Source organism: Vulpes lagopus, chromosome 3 (genome assembly GCF_018345385.1).
Source record: "Vulpes lagopus strain Blue_001 chromosome 3, ASM1834538v1, whole genome shotgun sequence".
NCBI classification, from domain to species: domain Eukaryota; kingdom Metazoa; phylum Chordata; class Mammalia; order Carnivora; family Canidae; genus Vulpes; species Vulpes lagopus.
The window spans coordinates 146,952,727-146,967,110 of record NC_054826.1 but is presented as its reverse complement, the minus strand read 5'-3'; the positions used below and the strand labels follow the sequence as shown (position 1 = coordinate 146,967,110).

Below are 14,384 nucleotides of genomic sequence, written 5' to 3'. Positions count from 1 at the left end.
ACCTATGCCTTACTCTTAGAAAACACTGGGTATTTCTTTTATGTGGAAGAAACATATATTCTACTCTACACTCCCCCTTAATTGGAAAGGAGGTTGTAGGATCACTACCCTTATCCCTAATGCCAAAAATTGGAAAAACTCTTTGTTCTACTACTTATATACCTATTACTCTGGGGGGGTCTTTCTCTTATTAACTTAAAAGGACATGTCAGGGGATCCGTGGGTGGCGCAGTGGTTTAGCGCCTGCCTTTGGCCCAGGGCGTGATCCTGGAGACCCGGGATCAAATCCCACGTCGGGCTCCCGGTGCATGGAGCCTGCTTCTCCCTCTGCCTATGTCTCTGCCTCTCTCTCTCTCTGTGTGACTATCATAAAAAATAAAATAAAAATAAGAATTTTTTAAAAAGGACATGTCAGAACTGGGAACATTATAATTTTGGGTGGCTGCCTAGCTGTAACCCTATGATAGAGAGAAAGGGTTCGGGGCATGCTTTCACCACAGATTGTTTTCCGTAGTTGGGAATAGCAAACCTTAAAGCAATTCAGTCCTTCTATAGTCATGTCTACCATTTCTAATATTTCTGTTCAAACTTTTGAATATCAACAAACACAAATAGATAGCTTTGCAGAAGTAATCCTACAAAACCACAGAGCCCTGAACCTCCTCACTGCTCCACGGGGGTGGGGGGGGGGAGGGGGGGACACCTGCACCTTACTTGGAGAAGAATGTTGTTTTTATGTCAATAAATCATGGAAAATAACACAAGAACTAAAAATAACAAGAGACAATATCAAGCTTCTAGCAGAAATTGGCCAACCTCCCAGAACTTGGGACATTTTCAATCTATTTAACATAGACAATCGGAGAAACTAGTTGAGGTGTATTTCTTTTCTTTTCTTAAAAAAAAAAAAAGATGTTTTTATTTATTTGAGAGAGAAAATGAGAGAGAGAGAGCACACGGGCAGGGAGGGGCAGAGGAAGAAGGAGTAGGAGACACCCCACTGAGCAGGGAGCAGGATGGGTTGCCAGATTCCATCCTAGGACTCTGGGATCAAGACAGGAGTGTGAAGGCAGACACTTAGACTGAGCCACCCAGGCACCCTGGGAGTTATATTTCAGGCAATAGCTACCGTTGGGCCATTGGTCCTCAGTTTGATCTTTCTAATTAAATTTTTCCTGTTTTGCATTAGTAAATAAATGCCTTCTTCCCAAATGTAGGTACAAAATAAAATTATTTTCCTTTCAAAGACTTTTCCTGAAATTCACCTGACCATGGAAACTAAATGGCCCACCTCAGAGGAACATAACAGATTTTTCATTTTCAATCCTCTTGTTCAGTTGAGCCCAAAAGAAATTCCATATCATTTCCCTCCTCCCTGAGACAAGACCCCTGAGGATGGCCTTCCTCAGCTTTAGAGGGGTAAAGACTCCCGAGGATGGTCCGTCCCTCTCACCTTCCTAGGCCACACAAACAATCCACCTATAAAGACCTACAATTGTGAACAGAAATTAACAAGCAACACCTGAATGACATAATTGATCAATGGTGCTTTCTATGAAAGATCTTGATCAAAGGGGGGAAATGTAAAAGAATTTCAATCTAAAATGAAACCAGAGGATATAAAATGTAAACTCTCACATACATGTGCTCAGGAGAACAAAATTTGGGGCCTGAGAGACTGATTGCCCATTTCCTGATTGACAGAAGACTGATAATATTGGGATTTTTCTTAAGTTGATAGGGAGCTGGTCAGGAGTTGCTTCATATCAACCTTGGGAAATTTTTGCTTATGGCTTCCAGAGACATGAACAAGAAATGACCCAGGTCTGGTTGATCTTACAAAATAAGCTGAATTGAGCTTTATTTGTATTACTGGACCGGTTTTGTCTGCTCAGGGAATTTTCAAAGCTGGTCTCCGTTTGTTTTTTTATTTTAACAGATTCTAACTGAGTTCTCCCCTCTTTACATTCTCTGCCCATAAATATGGCCTACCTCAAACCCTCAATACACTTGCCCGTAGCTTGCTACAGTTAGCATGTCCCAAATTGCAATTCCTCTGCTACTCCCAAACAAACTAATCTTTTTGACAATTGTGAGCTTGCCTCTTTTTTGTTTTTTTTTGTTTTTGTTTTTTTAGGTCGACAGAAGGTAGAGTAGTTTTTCACGATGAGCACTCATGTTGCAGCATAGGAGTGAGGAAACAAGGTACCACCAATGCCTAATTCCTCTCTCCTAGGGCGGCCTTATAAATACATATTGCTCTATATAGAAAACTTTCCCTCCCGTTTCAGGCAAGGATGCACACCCCGAAACACTTCTTCCTCCGACCCCCAGACGCTGTGGGGGCTCCCCAGGGGTGCCGGAAACTACAAAATGCAGAGCATCCATGTCACTGCAAGTCTCCATCAGCTCCTAAATTCCACTTCATCCCTCCAACTGAAAGGGAGAAGGGGAGGGTAATCAACAAAGGGGAAAACCTCCCTCCAGAAGGCAGTCACTTGAGCCACGAGGCCTTTTGAAGGCAGAGGGACGCGAAGCGGGATGCAGATGGGAGCACGCACCTGGGCCAAGATTCAGTATCGTTATCGGAAGAGGAGAAGCCTTTACGTCCCCTCGCCAGCCCGTGGAGATGTGAGGGGGGGGGGGCCCTGCTCTGCAGGCCCAGCCCAAGCCAGCGCTGGGTCTTGAGAGCGCCTGGACTCCCGCCCCGCCCCGCGGGGTCCCTGCGCTGATGCACGCGGGCCTCCCGGGAACTCGGTCCCTAACCGGGCGGCGGGGCTCGGAGCCGCGGGGCTGTCCCGGGGCGGAGGGGCGCGGGAGACCCCGCCTGGAGCGCGAGCGCGAGCGCGGCGGCGGCCCCGGGGCCTGGGCTCCACGCGCGGCAGCGGCAGCGGGAGGCGGGCGGCCCGGGCCCTGCACCCCGGAGCGCGGCGGGCGGCCCGAGGGCGGGCGGGGCGGGGGCGGGGGCGGGCGGGGCCGTCGGCGTCGCCGGCCGACAAAGCCCTCCTCTCGGAAGCCGAGTTCCATCCCGCGCGCTGGAAGGGCCTCCTGCCCCTGGGGCTCCTGGGGCTCCCGGCCTCGGCGGCCGCGGCGGCGGCTGGGGCGGCGGCTGGGGCGGCGGAGCGCGCGGCGCGAGCCCGGGAAGCAAAAAGGGCCGTTGCGAGCGGTTCCGCCGCGACCCCGCCGCCCCCGGGCGGCTTCTCCCAAGAACTCACCACGGAGGCGCGGCCCGATCGGCCTGTCGCGGAGCGCTACTTACCCCGGATCGCGGGGGCTTGGAATCACTTTATTGATCTGGAGATTTTCTTCTTTGGGGTGTGACCCTGTCTGGACTCGGGGCTAACGCGGAAGCGCGGGCGGGGAGGGCCCTTTGTACTCGGCTCGCCCGCCCCCCCCGCCCCCCCGCCCCCCGCCCCCCCCGCGCGCCCCCGGCGGCCCCGGCCGCCCCCGCCTCGCAGGGAGCCCCGGGCCCGCGCTCCGCGCCGCCGCGCCGGGAGCTGTCTGTGGTGCTGGGGAGAGCGCGGCGCGGCCCGGGCGTCCACCCCGCCAGCTCGGGCCCACCAAGACCTTAAAACTCCGCCGGAAGGAGGGGAGGAAGAAAGTCCCTTCTGGGTCACCGCGTCGCCCCGAGGCAGCTGACCTGTTTTCCAATGCAAGAGGCCAGTGACACGTCCCTTCCCCTGGAAGCGCACCCTCAGCCCCGCACACCCGGCCCTCCCAGCCCTGGGGGTGTCCGGCCCACCCAGGGTAAGAAGGCGGGGCCACTGGGCCCTACCGTGCGCCCCGACTCCAAGGGAACAAGCAAGTAGGCCGTAGAGAGGCAGGCTGGGGACTGGCCAAGAGAGTGGGACCAAAGACCTGGTGGGAGGCTCAAGGAGCCTAGAGGCCCTTTCCAGGGTCCGCGGGGGTAAAGCCTGGGAAAGCTCCCCGCTCACCCATCTGCCCACACCTCTCTAGCCGACGGCCAAGGCGAGAAGAGCCAGCTCCCCCTCATCAAGGATTCAGAGCTGTAAGGGAACATGGGCCCCTTGGAGCCTCCACCCTGCCTTTGCCCATTCCCACCATCACTGAAAAGTCGGCCTCCTCCCAAGCATGTTGGCTTCCAGCCGCGCCTGGCTTTTTTAGAAAACCAAGTAGCTCCTTCCAGTATATTTTTGTAACCACGTGGCTTAACGGGAACTAAAGTTTCCCTAGCCCTGGGGAGAGCTTTTCCAAATATTTTTAGAAAGTTAAAAATGTAACAAAACAAACTACTCACAAGCCGCCCGTTTAAAGAGGGGAGGTGGGATTCGGCAGACTCCTGGGGAAGGGCTGCCTAGGCAGGAGTCAGATGGCAGGGAGAGAGGAGGAGGGAAGTCTTGGTTTGAGGGTAAGTGGGTTTTATTTGCAACAGAGGAAATCCGCTGTCTAATTTGGCATCGCGTGGGCTTTCATTTTAAGGGGTGGAGCAAAAATAAACTGATACAAGGTGGTAGGTATATTTGCTGGAGGCTAGAGACAAGCTGCAATCGGTACTTCACAACTCACTGAAAATTGCTGGTTTGGACTAACTGGCTGGCTGCTGGCCAGGGGCTCAACTTTTCACTTCACACGCACTACAGATTTCTGTCAGCTTTCTTGGGGTCCCAGAGCTGATACTGGGGCGGGCAAATCTAAGGGGGTCACTGTGGGTTCGTTTTCCTGGGTTTCTGTAGGAAGCAAAGAGTGCCACCGCAAGTCCCTGATTTGCCAGTCCCCAACTTAATAGCAGGACCGATCCAAATAAAGTTTAACCGTGGAGTGCCCTTCAAACACCAAGTGAAACTAGGGGAAAAGAAGAGGGGCACAGCTCCTAGGGACAGCTGTCCTCTGGGCCTCCACAACTGATTCCACATCTCCCATGAGAAAAGACCTTTGCCTGTTATCTTTGTTCCTTGCTTTTCAGGAAACCTAGGGTTGCACTCCTCATCTCTTAGCCAACCCCTATCTTTGTTGGGCCAGCACAGAAGAACAGAGGGACCCCTTTTGAGGAAAAGGATGTGTTTGCATTTGACTTTTAAGTAGTAGTTTGGGGACATTTGAATAGAAGGGCACCTGCTGAGGTGCCCTTTGCAGTACCTCAGCGGAAAGAAAAGAATGAAAAGAAGAAATTTCAGCACTCAGTTTTCTTCCTGAAACAACACTCACCCCCAACAGCCAATTTGCCAACTTCTATGCAACAGGAAATAACCAAAACACATTTAGAGGGGGAATTGACACTTTTAGCTGCCCAGTTTAGGGGGTTAAAAAAAAATACATGCCTTCGAGGAAAAGCAAATTCAGGAGGACTCTGGTGGATCCAGAGTAATGGCTAACAACAGTGGGATATAAGGCTAATTAAGAAAACTTGGTCTCTGGGATCCCTGGGTGGCGCAGTGGGATCCCTGGGTGGCGCAGTGGTTTGGCGCTTGCCTTTGGCCCAGGGCGCGATCCTGGAGACCCGGGATCGAATCCCACATCAGGCTCCCGGTGCATGGAGCCTGCTTCTCCCTCTGCCTATGTCTCTGCCTCTCTCTCTCTCTCTCTCTGTGACTATCATAAATAAATAAAAATTTAAAAAAAAAAAGAAAAAAGAAAAAAGAAAACTTGGTCTCTGTAACAGTGCTTCCCCCTGCATTGTCCACCTCTGGGGTCCAAGTTCAGCCCTGAGAATGAAGGGGCAGCAGACAGGCTCCTCCGCAGCGTGGCTGGTGAGCTGCTGGCTGGCTATTGGTAGCCGATGGGTGCTGTGGCCTTGTTTGTATTTGTAGGTTTGTTTATGTGTTTTTCCCAACTGGACCTGAGGTCATTCTTCATAGGGAATGTGTGATGAGTGAACTCCAGTAACTTCCCAGGTTTCTCTTGGGCCCAAAGCTGACTGGCCCTGGGACAAGTGCAGACAAAAGCTGTAGTGCCCCCCACCTCCACCCCAGCCTTCAAGAGGGCCTTCTTAGGTCCAGGCAGAGCATTTCTGAACTACTTAAACTTGACTGTAAAACCCAGCAGCAGCTAAGATGGAACACGGTGAGTCTGCTAGAGTCCCCAGGCATTGAGCATTCCCCCCACTGGACACCGCATTGCCAGCTTCCAGTCCAACCCAGCTATCCGAGTTTGCCCCGGGCTCAGCAGGAAGAAAACGAGAAGGGCCAATCCAAGACCCTTTTGTCAGAATCAAACAAGACCAAGACCACTTTTAAAGCAAATTGATGAGCTAGATAGAACTCTGCAAACCACTCCCTAATTAGCCAAGGTCTGATCAAGGCGCCCGAGGCAATTTCCTCCTGGATTTCACCTCCTTCTTCCCTTCTTCCTTCCCACCCCTCCCCAATACACATTCCCACAGCACTCCACTTTTTAAAAAATGTTTTTAACTCTACTAAGGTTCAACATGAGAGGAAGTTGGAGGATGGGTCTGAATGTGTTTTAGCTGTCTTACCCCTTTGACACTGTACCAGGGCAGGAATGGGACTAGAGACGTGGGACTACCCAGATGGGGATCTGACCCTGGCCCTTCGGGAAATGACCCTGGGGCTGGAGGAGGGGGAAGCAGCCCTAGAACTGAACCCCTGATCGGTTGTTCCCTTGTATAGTCTTGAATGCTGAGCCTCGTCTGGTGGGGGTACACCTGCAGCCCTAGCAGAGGTGCTACCAGTATTTACACACCCATTCACACACACTCCTAACAGCAGGCAGCGGACCTCCTCCACCCTCTGGGCAGGGCCTTTCATTTTGTGGTCCCAACCCATACAAGGACACTGATAAAAAGCTTGGCACGCCTGTCGTGGCCAGACTTAGATTCCTGCTCCAAGGCATCCCAGCACAACGAACTCACTAGGACAGGAGGCTGGGCCAGGGCTGGGGGCTGGATGCCCGCTGGGGAATGCGAAGGCAAGGATCAAAGACGCGATGAGGGTTCGTTAGCCGGCCCTCGTCGAGTCCCCCGGGCGTCCTAATTGCGCTCCCTGCAGCCGCCCGCTCGCAGGCTGTCCCGCCGCGTGGGCGCCGGGCTGCGGGCTGCAGAACAGCTGCGAGGCCCGAGGAGCGTCCACCCGCCCGCTGCCCGGCGCTGGGGACCCTCACTGCCCCGGGGAAGAGCGCTAGGAGGAGGAGGGGCAGACAGACCCAGTTTAGCTGGGGCTGCCAGGCAAGCCGGGAGCGGGGAAAGTTGGCCGCCCATTTAGCCAGCACCAACAGCCTAGAGCAGAGACATTTCCCCCCCTGGCCTTGCGGGCTGCTCTGAAATCATCCACTTAAAAAGAAAGGAATTCACACATCAAATAACGGCTCGGAAGAGGCCAGCATGAAAACTGGAGCTGTTTTTATATAAGTCAACCCAAAGTCTTTACAGATCTTGTAAATTCCTAATATTATGGGAGGGATTTTTTTTTTCCCTAAACCAAGTCAGGCATTTCATCATAGGACATTCTGCTTTAGTAAAATCAGCTCCCTTGAATTTCATCGCTTGTTAAAAAAAGATAAACTTTATTTTTTGTAATTTTCAATCACAAAAAAATCTATATTTTTGTCTAAGCATTTATTTTACTGAATCAAAAAGACATGAAAAGAAAAATCATGTTTTACTAACGTATATAAGTGACTCTCTTTTGGACAACATATAATAAATATGATATATCACTTATCACTCAGTCTTTCAAATGTACATTTTTTTTTTTAATATTATGGAGCATGCCACTTTTCCAAAAGAAAAAAGGTCATGAGAAATCAGTGCAAAGTTCTCAGTTACCCTCCTCTTTTCTCTGGGGCAGACGGAATGTCCACAGCAACGCCCGGTGCCTCGGAATTTGAGGCTGTCTGTCCACCTACAATGCTCTCCGCCTCTACGGCTTCCTCTCCGTGCCCTTCATTCCTCCCTCCTTGCCCCTCCCCCCTCCCTCCCTCCTGCTTGTCCCTAAAGTCATTTCTAAAAAGAACTTGAGGTTTTGTTTTTGTTGATGTTTTCACTTACTGGTCGCACTTTGTGTGGGGTCAACGTTTTCGCCAGTCACACTGCTGTGGGGAGCTTTCCAGCCCTGTTTCTGGGGGTGGGGAGATAGAGAGCGGAGGGCTGGCTCCTCTTTGGGGGGGCCCCCCCTCCCATTGCTGAGCAGCGTCTTCTCTCACTTCTCTGCTTCCCGGGGGGTCACTCCCGAGAGAGGCCCCGCAGCCTGGAGCCGGGAGAGGAGGGGCAGCTGTCCGGTCAGGGAGGGGACTCGGGGAAGGGACTGCAGCGCTGCCAGTGGTTCGTTCTTCACCGGGGGTGCGGGGTGCCTGGGATGGGGTTGGACAAGGGATTGAGGGCCGGCTGGCCCCCGGGCCCCAGGCCGTGGATGAGCACGCGGGGGACCAGGGGCCGCTGCAGCTGGGGATGGGGCGCGGGAGGAGTCCGGTACATGCTGCTGTACATGGCTGCGGCAGCCGCGGCGGCCGTAGTGCTGTCCATGCTGCCCAGCAGGCTTGGGTGGTAGAAATAAGGCGACGGAAACATCCTCTGCAGCGCCGAGTAGTTCCCCGCCTCGGCCAGCAGCTCCAGGCCCACTGCGGTCTGCCGCTTCCACTTGGTCCTGCAAAAAAGCGGGTGTGCACGCACCCTGCGGCTGTGGGCCCGGTCCACGGTCCCCGCACCGAGACCCCTGCCCTCGCCCTCTCCTGGCTTCTCTTTCACTTTCGGGGGACAGGAAGACTTGGAGAGCTCTGAGGCCCGGGAATGAACCACATCTCCCAGCCCCCCTCCCCACCCTCTTTCTCACAGAATGACCCAAATTCAAATCAATTTCATAAATTCTACCCTTAACGTCTGAGACGCTCGCAAGTAAAATTCTATGAGCTTTGCTGCCTCTTCCTGCCCCTGGGCTCTGCTGTCCCCCCTTATAATTGGGCCACTTCCTGGAACTTTCCTGAAGGCCAACGGAGAGACCAGTCTTTCTACAGGCGGTCCTCCCCCCTCCCCTCCGCTAAGGCCTTTCCCCAAGTGGCCCCCACAATCCCGAGTGTCCACTCCCTGCCCCTCCCCCTCTTCTCCTTGCCGAGGGAGAAGAAACCATAAACAAAGGGACACAGGGACTCCTGGGCCTCCGACCCTGTCCCTCTCCGTCCCCAGCACTGTGGAGGCACGTCTCTCTCCTCCTCCCGACGGGGCCTTGCGGCGGGTAGGGGCTGGGGGCAAGGAAGGCACCAAGGTTTCAAAATGGACTTCGTCTGAGGGAGGGCTCTCCCAGGGTGACAGCGCCTCGGGCCGCTTCAGGAGGGGAAAACTGCATCTCAAGGTATTTTCTCCTTTGGGAAAGAGCCACCATTAAAACCTGCCATCAGGTTTTCTGCGTCTCCTCCCTTCCCCAGGGTACCCCGCTAGGAAGAAGAGGCGAGCAGGCCTTTGCTCAAACGCCCCATGAAGGAGCTCAGGGCTGGTGGGCCGGGCCGTAGCCGGCAGCTTCAGCCAAATTAATAAACACGTCGCCCGTTTTAAATTGGCTACAAATGACACTAATGTTTTCCGACAGAATTAGGGTGGCTGAAACCGTATGTAATGAGACAGAAAATTATGGTAAAGATGACAACTGGATGGGCATTTCCAACCGCACTTATGGACGATTAGAAGACAAATGAGAGAAGAGGAGGGGGAGGAAAAAAAAATTGAGACAAGGGTATCTACTGCCAGGCTTGGAAACACAACACAACTTGGGCCTCTGGTTGCCTGGGTCCGCCTATAGTTCAGGGGCCTGCCAAGTGCGCCAGCCCCTTCCCGAATTTCCTTTCAATGTAGGCAGCGGTTCCTGGCAGGCTCGGAGGTGACAAATATAGGGGACAGACCCTCAGCCTGGATGACTGGCTGACTGGCATCCTCAGCCAAGGCAAGGACATTTAAACTGAGGTTAGTGGGACAGCTCCTCCTGGATCAAAATAGCCAGGCTGCCTGGCCAGCTGTGGACATTCGGAACCAGCCGGGGCAGGCCCAAAGGACGCACTGGCACAGGCTCTACGACCCTGGAGTGTCAGCTGCACAGATGTCTCAATTTGAGAAGGTGTGGCTTGATCGATTTGGGGGCAAAGTGGGGGGGTAGGGGGTAAATTCCAGCCACTCCGGTTTGAGAGGGAAAGTAGCATATGCTAAGAACCTTCAGAAGTGCAAAATGTTCCAGACTGCAGCTGCCTATCAGTCCCTCTCACCTTGGGGGTGTGGTTAATCCCTGCTCCAGCCGGAAAGCCCCCAGGGGCCCACTCTGATGCCTCTGAGTCCCTGAAGTCTCAGGGCCAGGAGGGAAGAAGACTGGCTCAGCGGTCATGACCCGAAGGCCAGATGCCTTTGCTCCCCCCACACAGCATCTCTTACCTTCGGTTCTGGTACCAAGTCTTGACTTGGGTGTCCGTGAGGTTGAGCGCAGCTGCAAGGTCCATGCGGTCCTGCACACTCAGATACTTCTGCCGCTCAAAGCTACGCTCCAGCTGATTGAGTTGGTGATCGGAGAAAGCTGTCCTGGCTTTGCGAGGCTTTTTGGCTCTCACAGGGGGACTCTCTCGGCTACTTGTAATCTCCCGGTCTCCTTCCTCCTTTGTTCCTATGGTAGAAACCCACAGCCGTAAGGTAGTCTGGAATAGGAAGGGTGGCGGGTCCTCCTGGCACACACTTCCACGTTCCCGAGCAAGCTGCTGGTCTCGGGGGACTATACTCCGCCACCCTCATCACACACATGCTTGGCCCTTAGCCAATATGGAGGAAGAGGACCAATTTTTGGCCTAGGAGTCTGGAACTTCGTGCAGAGCTCCTAAAAGGGTTCTAAAAGGTTGTCCGATCTTTTCATCTTTGGAAGTTAAAAAGAAAAAAAAAATATTTTACAACATAGGGTTCTTTTGTTACTGTTTCCTTCACCGGGTTGGGGGGGAATCCCGTCCCATTCCTTTACTGTTTTCACTAGGATTTCATTTTTTTTTTTTTTTCTGCTTGGTACTTTCCCAAAAATGTTTCTACTCTGGGCTTTTTATTTTTGTTTTGTTTTTGTTTTTTTGAGGAAGGGGCACCTTTTTCACTCCACTTTTTCCGTTTACTAAAAGTTACAGGCATTTGTTTTCCCTTTTCAGATGCACTTGGGAAATGTCGAAATCAAGTTCCCTGCAGTTGCTCGCGTCAAGTCTTTTAAAGCTTCAGAAGGAATATGTCACCCAGACACCAAGTAGAGCTCAAAATCACTGAGCCCATCCAGGTGACAGCCCAGAGATTTCCGGATTCTATTTGTCAACTTTGGTTTTTTACTGAAATGCTGGGAAATCGATATGTCAATCCCTCTCTGTTTGTACCCGTTTTTGCTGCGCTCCTTGATCTTCCCTGCAGGAAGAACAATAATCTCTCTAATTGACCCACTGGGGAGGTTGGTGCACAAAAAATCGCCAGACCAGACTGTACATCTGTTTTGGGCACTATTATGCTAATGTTATAATAGTAAAATGAGGAGCCAACATCCTACCTTCCAGATAGTGAGCACACGTCTTTCCCAGAGATGGCAAAGGTTAATACTAATAACAGTAACAAACTTCTGAGTAAAGGGGAAAAAAAGGAATTCTCCTGGTATGTCAAAACTCTTTTATCGTGCACAGACCAGAACACTTCCTTATGAGATCGTCTGAGGGGAAAATGGAAAAAGGGAGCTGAAGCACAGTTTCGCCTGCTATCTTCCGATTTTCCAAAAATAAATAAATCCAATTCCATAGAACCGTACTTTCATAAGTGCTATTTCCCAGTTACTCGCAGGGAGACAAAATCTTGCTGAAACACAGATATTCAGCTGGGGCCGTGGAGTGGACTAAGAAGGGTGTTTGAAACCCCGAAAGACCGATGGTAAATTTTTACTATCGGGCCTTCCTATATGAATCACAACCTAATTTTTAAAAAGTTGCTTTGTTAATCAACTCGCCATTTTTTTTTTCCCCTCGTTAAATCTGATAATTCCTGTGATGGTGTTTGGAATATGCGGTGTGTGCGGTGGGGTGGGAGGGGGGGTGGGGGGACTGAAATAATTTGCATTAAAGAATAAACGCCACGTTGTGAACACACCCCTAGACAGCACGCTGGCGGGGCCCGCTTCTCTCCCCCACCTCCCCTCATTCCCACCCCCCACCCCCCAGGTCTCAGCTAGAAAAATCTCCAGCCCTTCCCTTTTATCCACGAAAGTATCGCCGTCAGGTCCCCTCCGCCTCCGCCCTATTCCTAATAAATTAAAATTAAGTAAAACAAAGAAAGGGGCAGGATGGCGGTGCAGGTGGGGAGGTGGCCAGTGTAACAATAAGCCGGACCGGGCCAGTCCTCGCCGCGCCCCTCCCCGCCGGGGTGCGCCCGCGCCCGGGGCTCCCGGCCTAACTCCGCAGCGGGGCCTGGCGCGAGCGTGGCCGGGGCCCCCGAGAACCAGACGACGGAGGCGGCGGGAGGGCGCGGGCCGACTCACCGTGGCACTTGACGTCGCTCTGCGCGTCTTCCCGCTTGTCGAGTTTGGTCTTGCCGTCCTCCTGCTCGAGCTTCGGCCTGAAGCCCTCGTGCGCCGCGTTGCTCTCCTGCTTCGGGGTGTGGTGGGGCGAGGACACGCTGGTGCTGTAGGGCGCGCACGCCGCCAGGGGTTTGCTGTCGCCCAAGATGTCCTTAATTAAAAAGGAAGAGGTGGAAGTCCTGGGGGCCGCGGCGGCCGAGCCCAGCTGCTGCGCGGGCGGCGGCGGCGGCGGCGGCGGCGGCTGCTGGGGCGGCGGCGGCGGCGGCGGCGGCGGCTGCGGCGGCGAAGGCTGCAAACTTTGCGCGGGGCCCGCGGCGGGCGGCGGCGGCTGGCCGTGGTGCAGGTGGTGGTGGTGCGGGGGCCCTTCCGCCACCAGGTGCGGCTCCGGGGGCTCCATGGTGACCGAGATGGGGGAAGAAGGCGCCGTTCCTACTGTATCAATCTCCGAACAGGGGGACGGCGTGGCCTGACTCCTAAAATCCGCGGTCCTGGCCTCGCCGAGCGGGCGGAAATCTCCGTTCATCACGCCGGGGCTGCCCGAACTGGCGCTGGACAAGATCGTGTCTATCCCAAAACTCGACCCGCTGGCCCCTTCCATTGTTGTCATTTCTACATGAGGTCCGCGCCGCGCCGCCGCTCCGCAGCCGCCCCGACCGAGCCCGGGAAGCTATCGACCGTAAAACAAGATAAGCACTCAACAGGGTTGTCGCGGCTTCCAAAAAAAAAGGAAAAAGAAAGAAAAAGAAAGAAGAAAAAAGGAACAGGAAAAGGAAAGCGGGGCGGGGAGGGGAGGAAGGGTAACCGGGAAGTGGCAATCGGTGGACACTTTGGACACTTTTTTGTTTTCCTTATTCATAAAGTAGGGGTGGGGAGAAGGGGGGTGGGAAAGGGAGAAAGGGGGGGAAAGTTACAAAAATTGTTGCGGACGGACGGAGCCTGCGCTCCGGGAACGGCCGCGCACGTGGGGGCGGCGGGGGCGGCGCGGGGGGCCCGGGCGAGGGCGCCGGCTGCGGGAGGCGACCCCGCCGCCGCCGCCGCCGCCTGGGTCTGCCCACAGCCTGGCACCGGGCGGCAGCGGCAGCGGCGGCGGCGCACCCGGCAGGTGCCGCGCCCGCGGGGCCCGGGCGGTCGCGCGCCCTCGGAGCTCCCGGGCCGCTCCCCGCGGCGGCTGCCGCGCGCCACTCGGGCCGCCCCGGAGCCGAGTTTCTGAACTTTCTCGCAAAGTTGTGGAGCAGACAGCGGCCGCGGCGGCCGCGGCGGCGCGACACGCAGAGGAAGAGGAGGAAGAGGAGCAGCGGGCGCAGGCGGAGGAGGCGGCGGAGACGCGGCGCCGAGCGACTCCGGCCGCCGCCGGGCGCGTTCGCTTGTAATCCGGCTGGAGCGGGCGGCGCCGACCCCCTCGCGTGACGTCACGGCCACTGCCGCCGCTCGCCGCCCGCCGCTCGCCGCGCCGCGCGGGGCCCGCGCCCCCGCCACCGAGGCCGCGCGCCGGGCCCCGCGCTCCCATTGGCCGCGCCCGCGCGAGCGAGCGACGCCGACGTGCTGGGAGCCAATGGGCGCGCGAGTCGCGAGCCCGTCAGCGAGCGCGGCCCGGGCCCCGCTGCTCTTTTGAGAACCTGCTCGGCCCGCCGCCCGCCGCCCAAAGCCGAGCACCTGGTTCGGGTGACGCCGGTGTCCACAATCACGCGGGAGGGCAGGCAGAGGGGCGCGGCGAGCAGAGGTAGACTAGAGGGGGCCGCCGGGCGGGATTAAAAACGAAACGTCCCCGAGTAAAGGTGTGTCCGCTTCCTTAGAGCCGTCGGCGGAGGGGGCAGGAAGGGAGAGGGATGCGCTGGCTCACCTGTAGGCTCCGGCGCGGCCGCCCTCGCAGCATCCCCAGACGCGCGCTCGCACGGGCCCGGGCCCGGGACGCGGAGC

At 55.2% G+C, this 14,384-nt stretch overlaps 1 protein-coding gene and 1 pseudogene across 1 annotated transcript; one reads left to right on the top strand and one right to left on the bottom strand.

Moving 5' to 3' along the window:
- The window catches only part of LOC121487153, a 189,327-nt pseudogene extending 182,760 nt beyond the window's left edge, over positions 1-6,567 (top strand).
- Positions 6,568-8,245: 1,678 nt separating this feature from the next.
- On the bottom strand, positions 8,246-13,074 carry BARHL2 (BarH like homeobox 2). The gene is made up of 3 exons (XM_041746958.1): positions 12,429-13,074; positions 10,325-10,550; positions 8,246-8,558 (listed from the first exon to the last, which is right to left on the bottom strand). The coding sequence occupies exons 1-3, from the start codon at positions 13,072-13,074 to the stop codon at positions 8,246-8,248; spliced, it is 1,185 nt and encodes a 394-aa protein (XP_041602892.1).
- Between the last annotated feature and the right edge of the window lie 1,310 nt (positions 13,075-14,384).

Bases quoted from the DNA above. Each gene is read 5' to 3' on its own strand.
- BARHL2 (XM_041746958.1), bottom strand. From the start codon at position 13,074: ATGACAACAATGGAAGGGGCCAGCGGGTCGAGTTTTGGGATAGACACG. The intron at 10,551-12,428 runs GTGAGTCGGCCC...TTTCTACCATAG, and splicing joins GAGCGACGTCAAGTGCCACG to GAACAAAGGAGGAAGGAGAC. The intron at 8,559-10,324 runs GTAAGAGATGCT...GCTTTTTTGCAG, and splicing joins ACTTGGTACCAGAACCGAAG to GACCAAGTGGAAGCGGCAGA.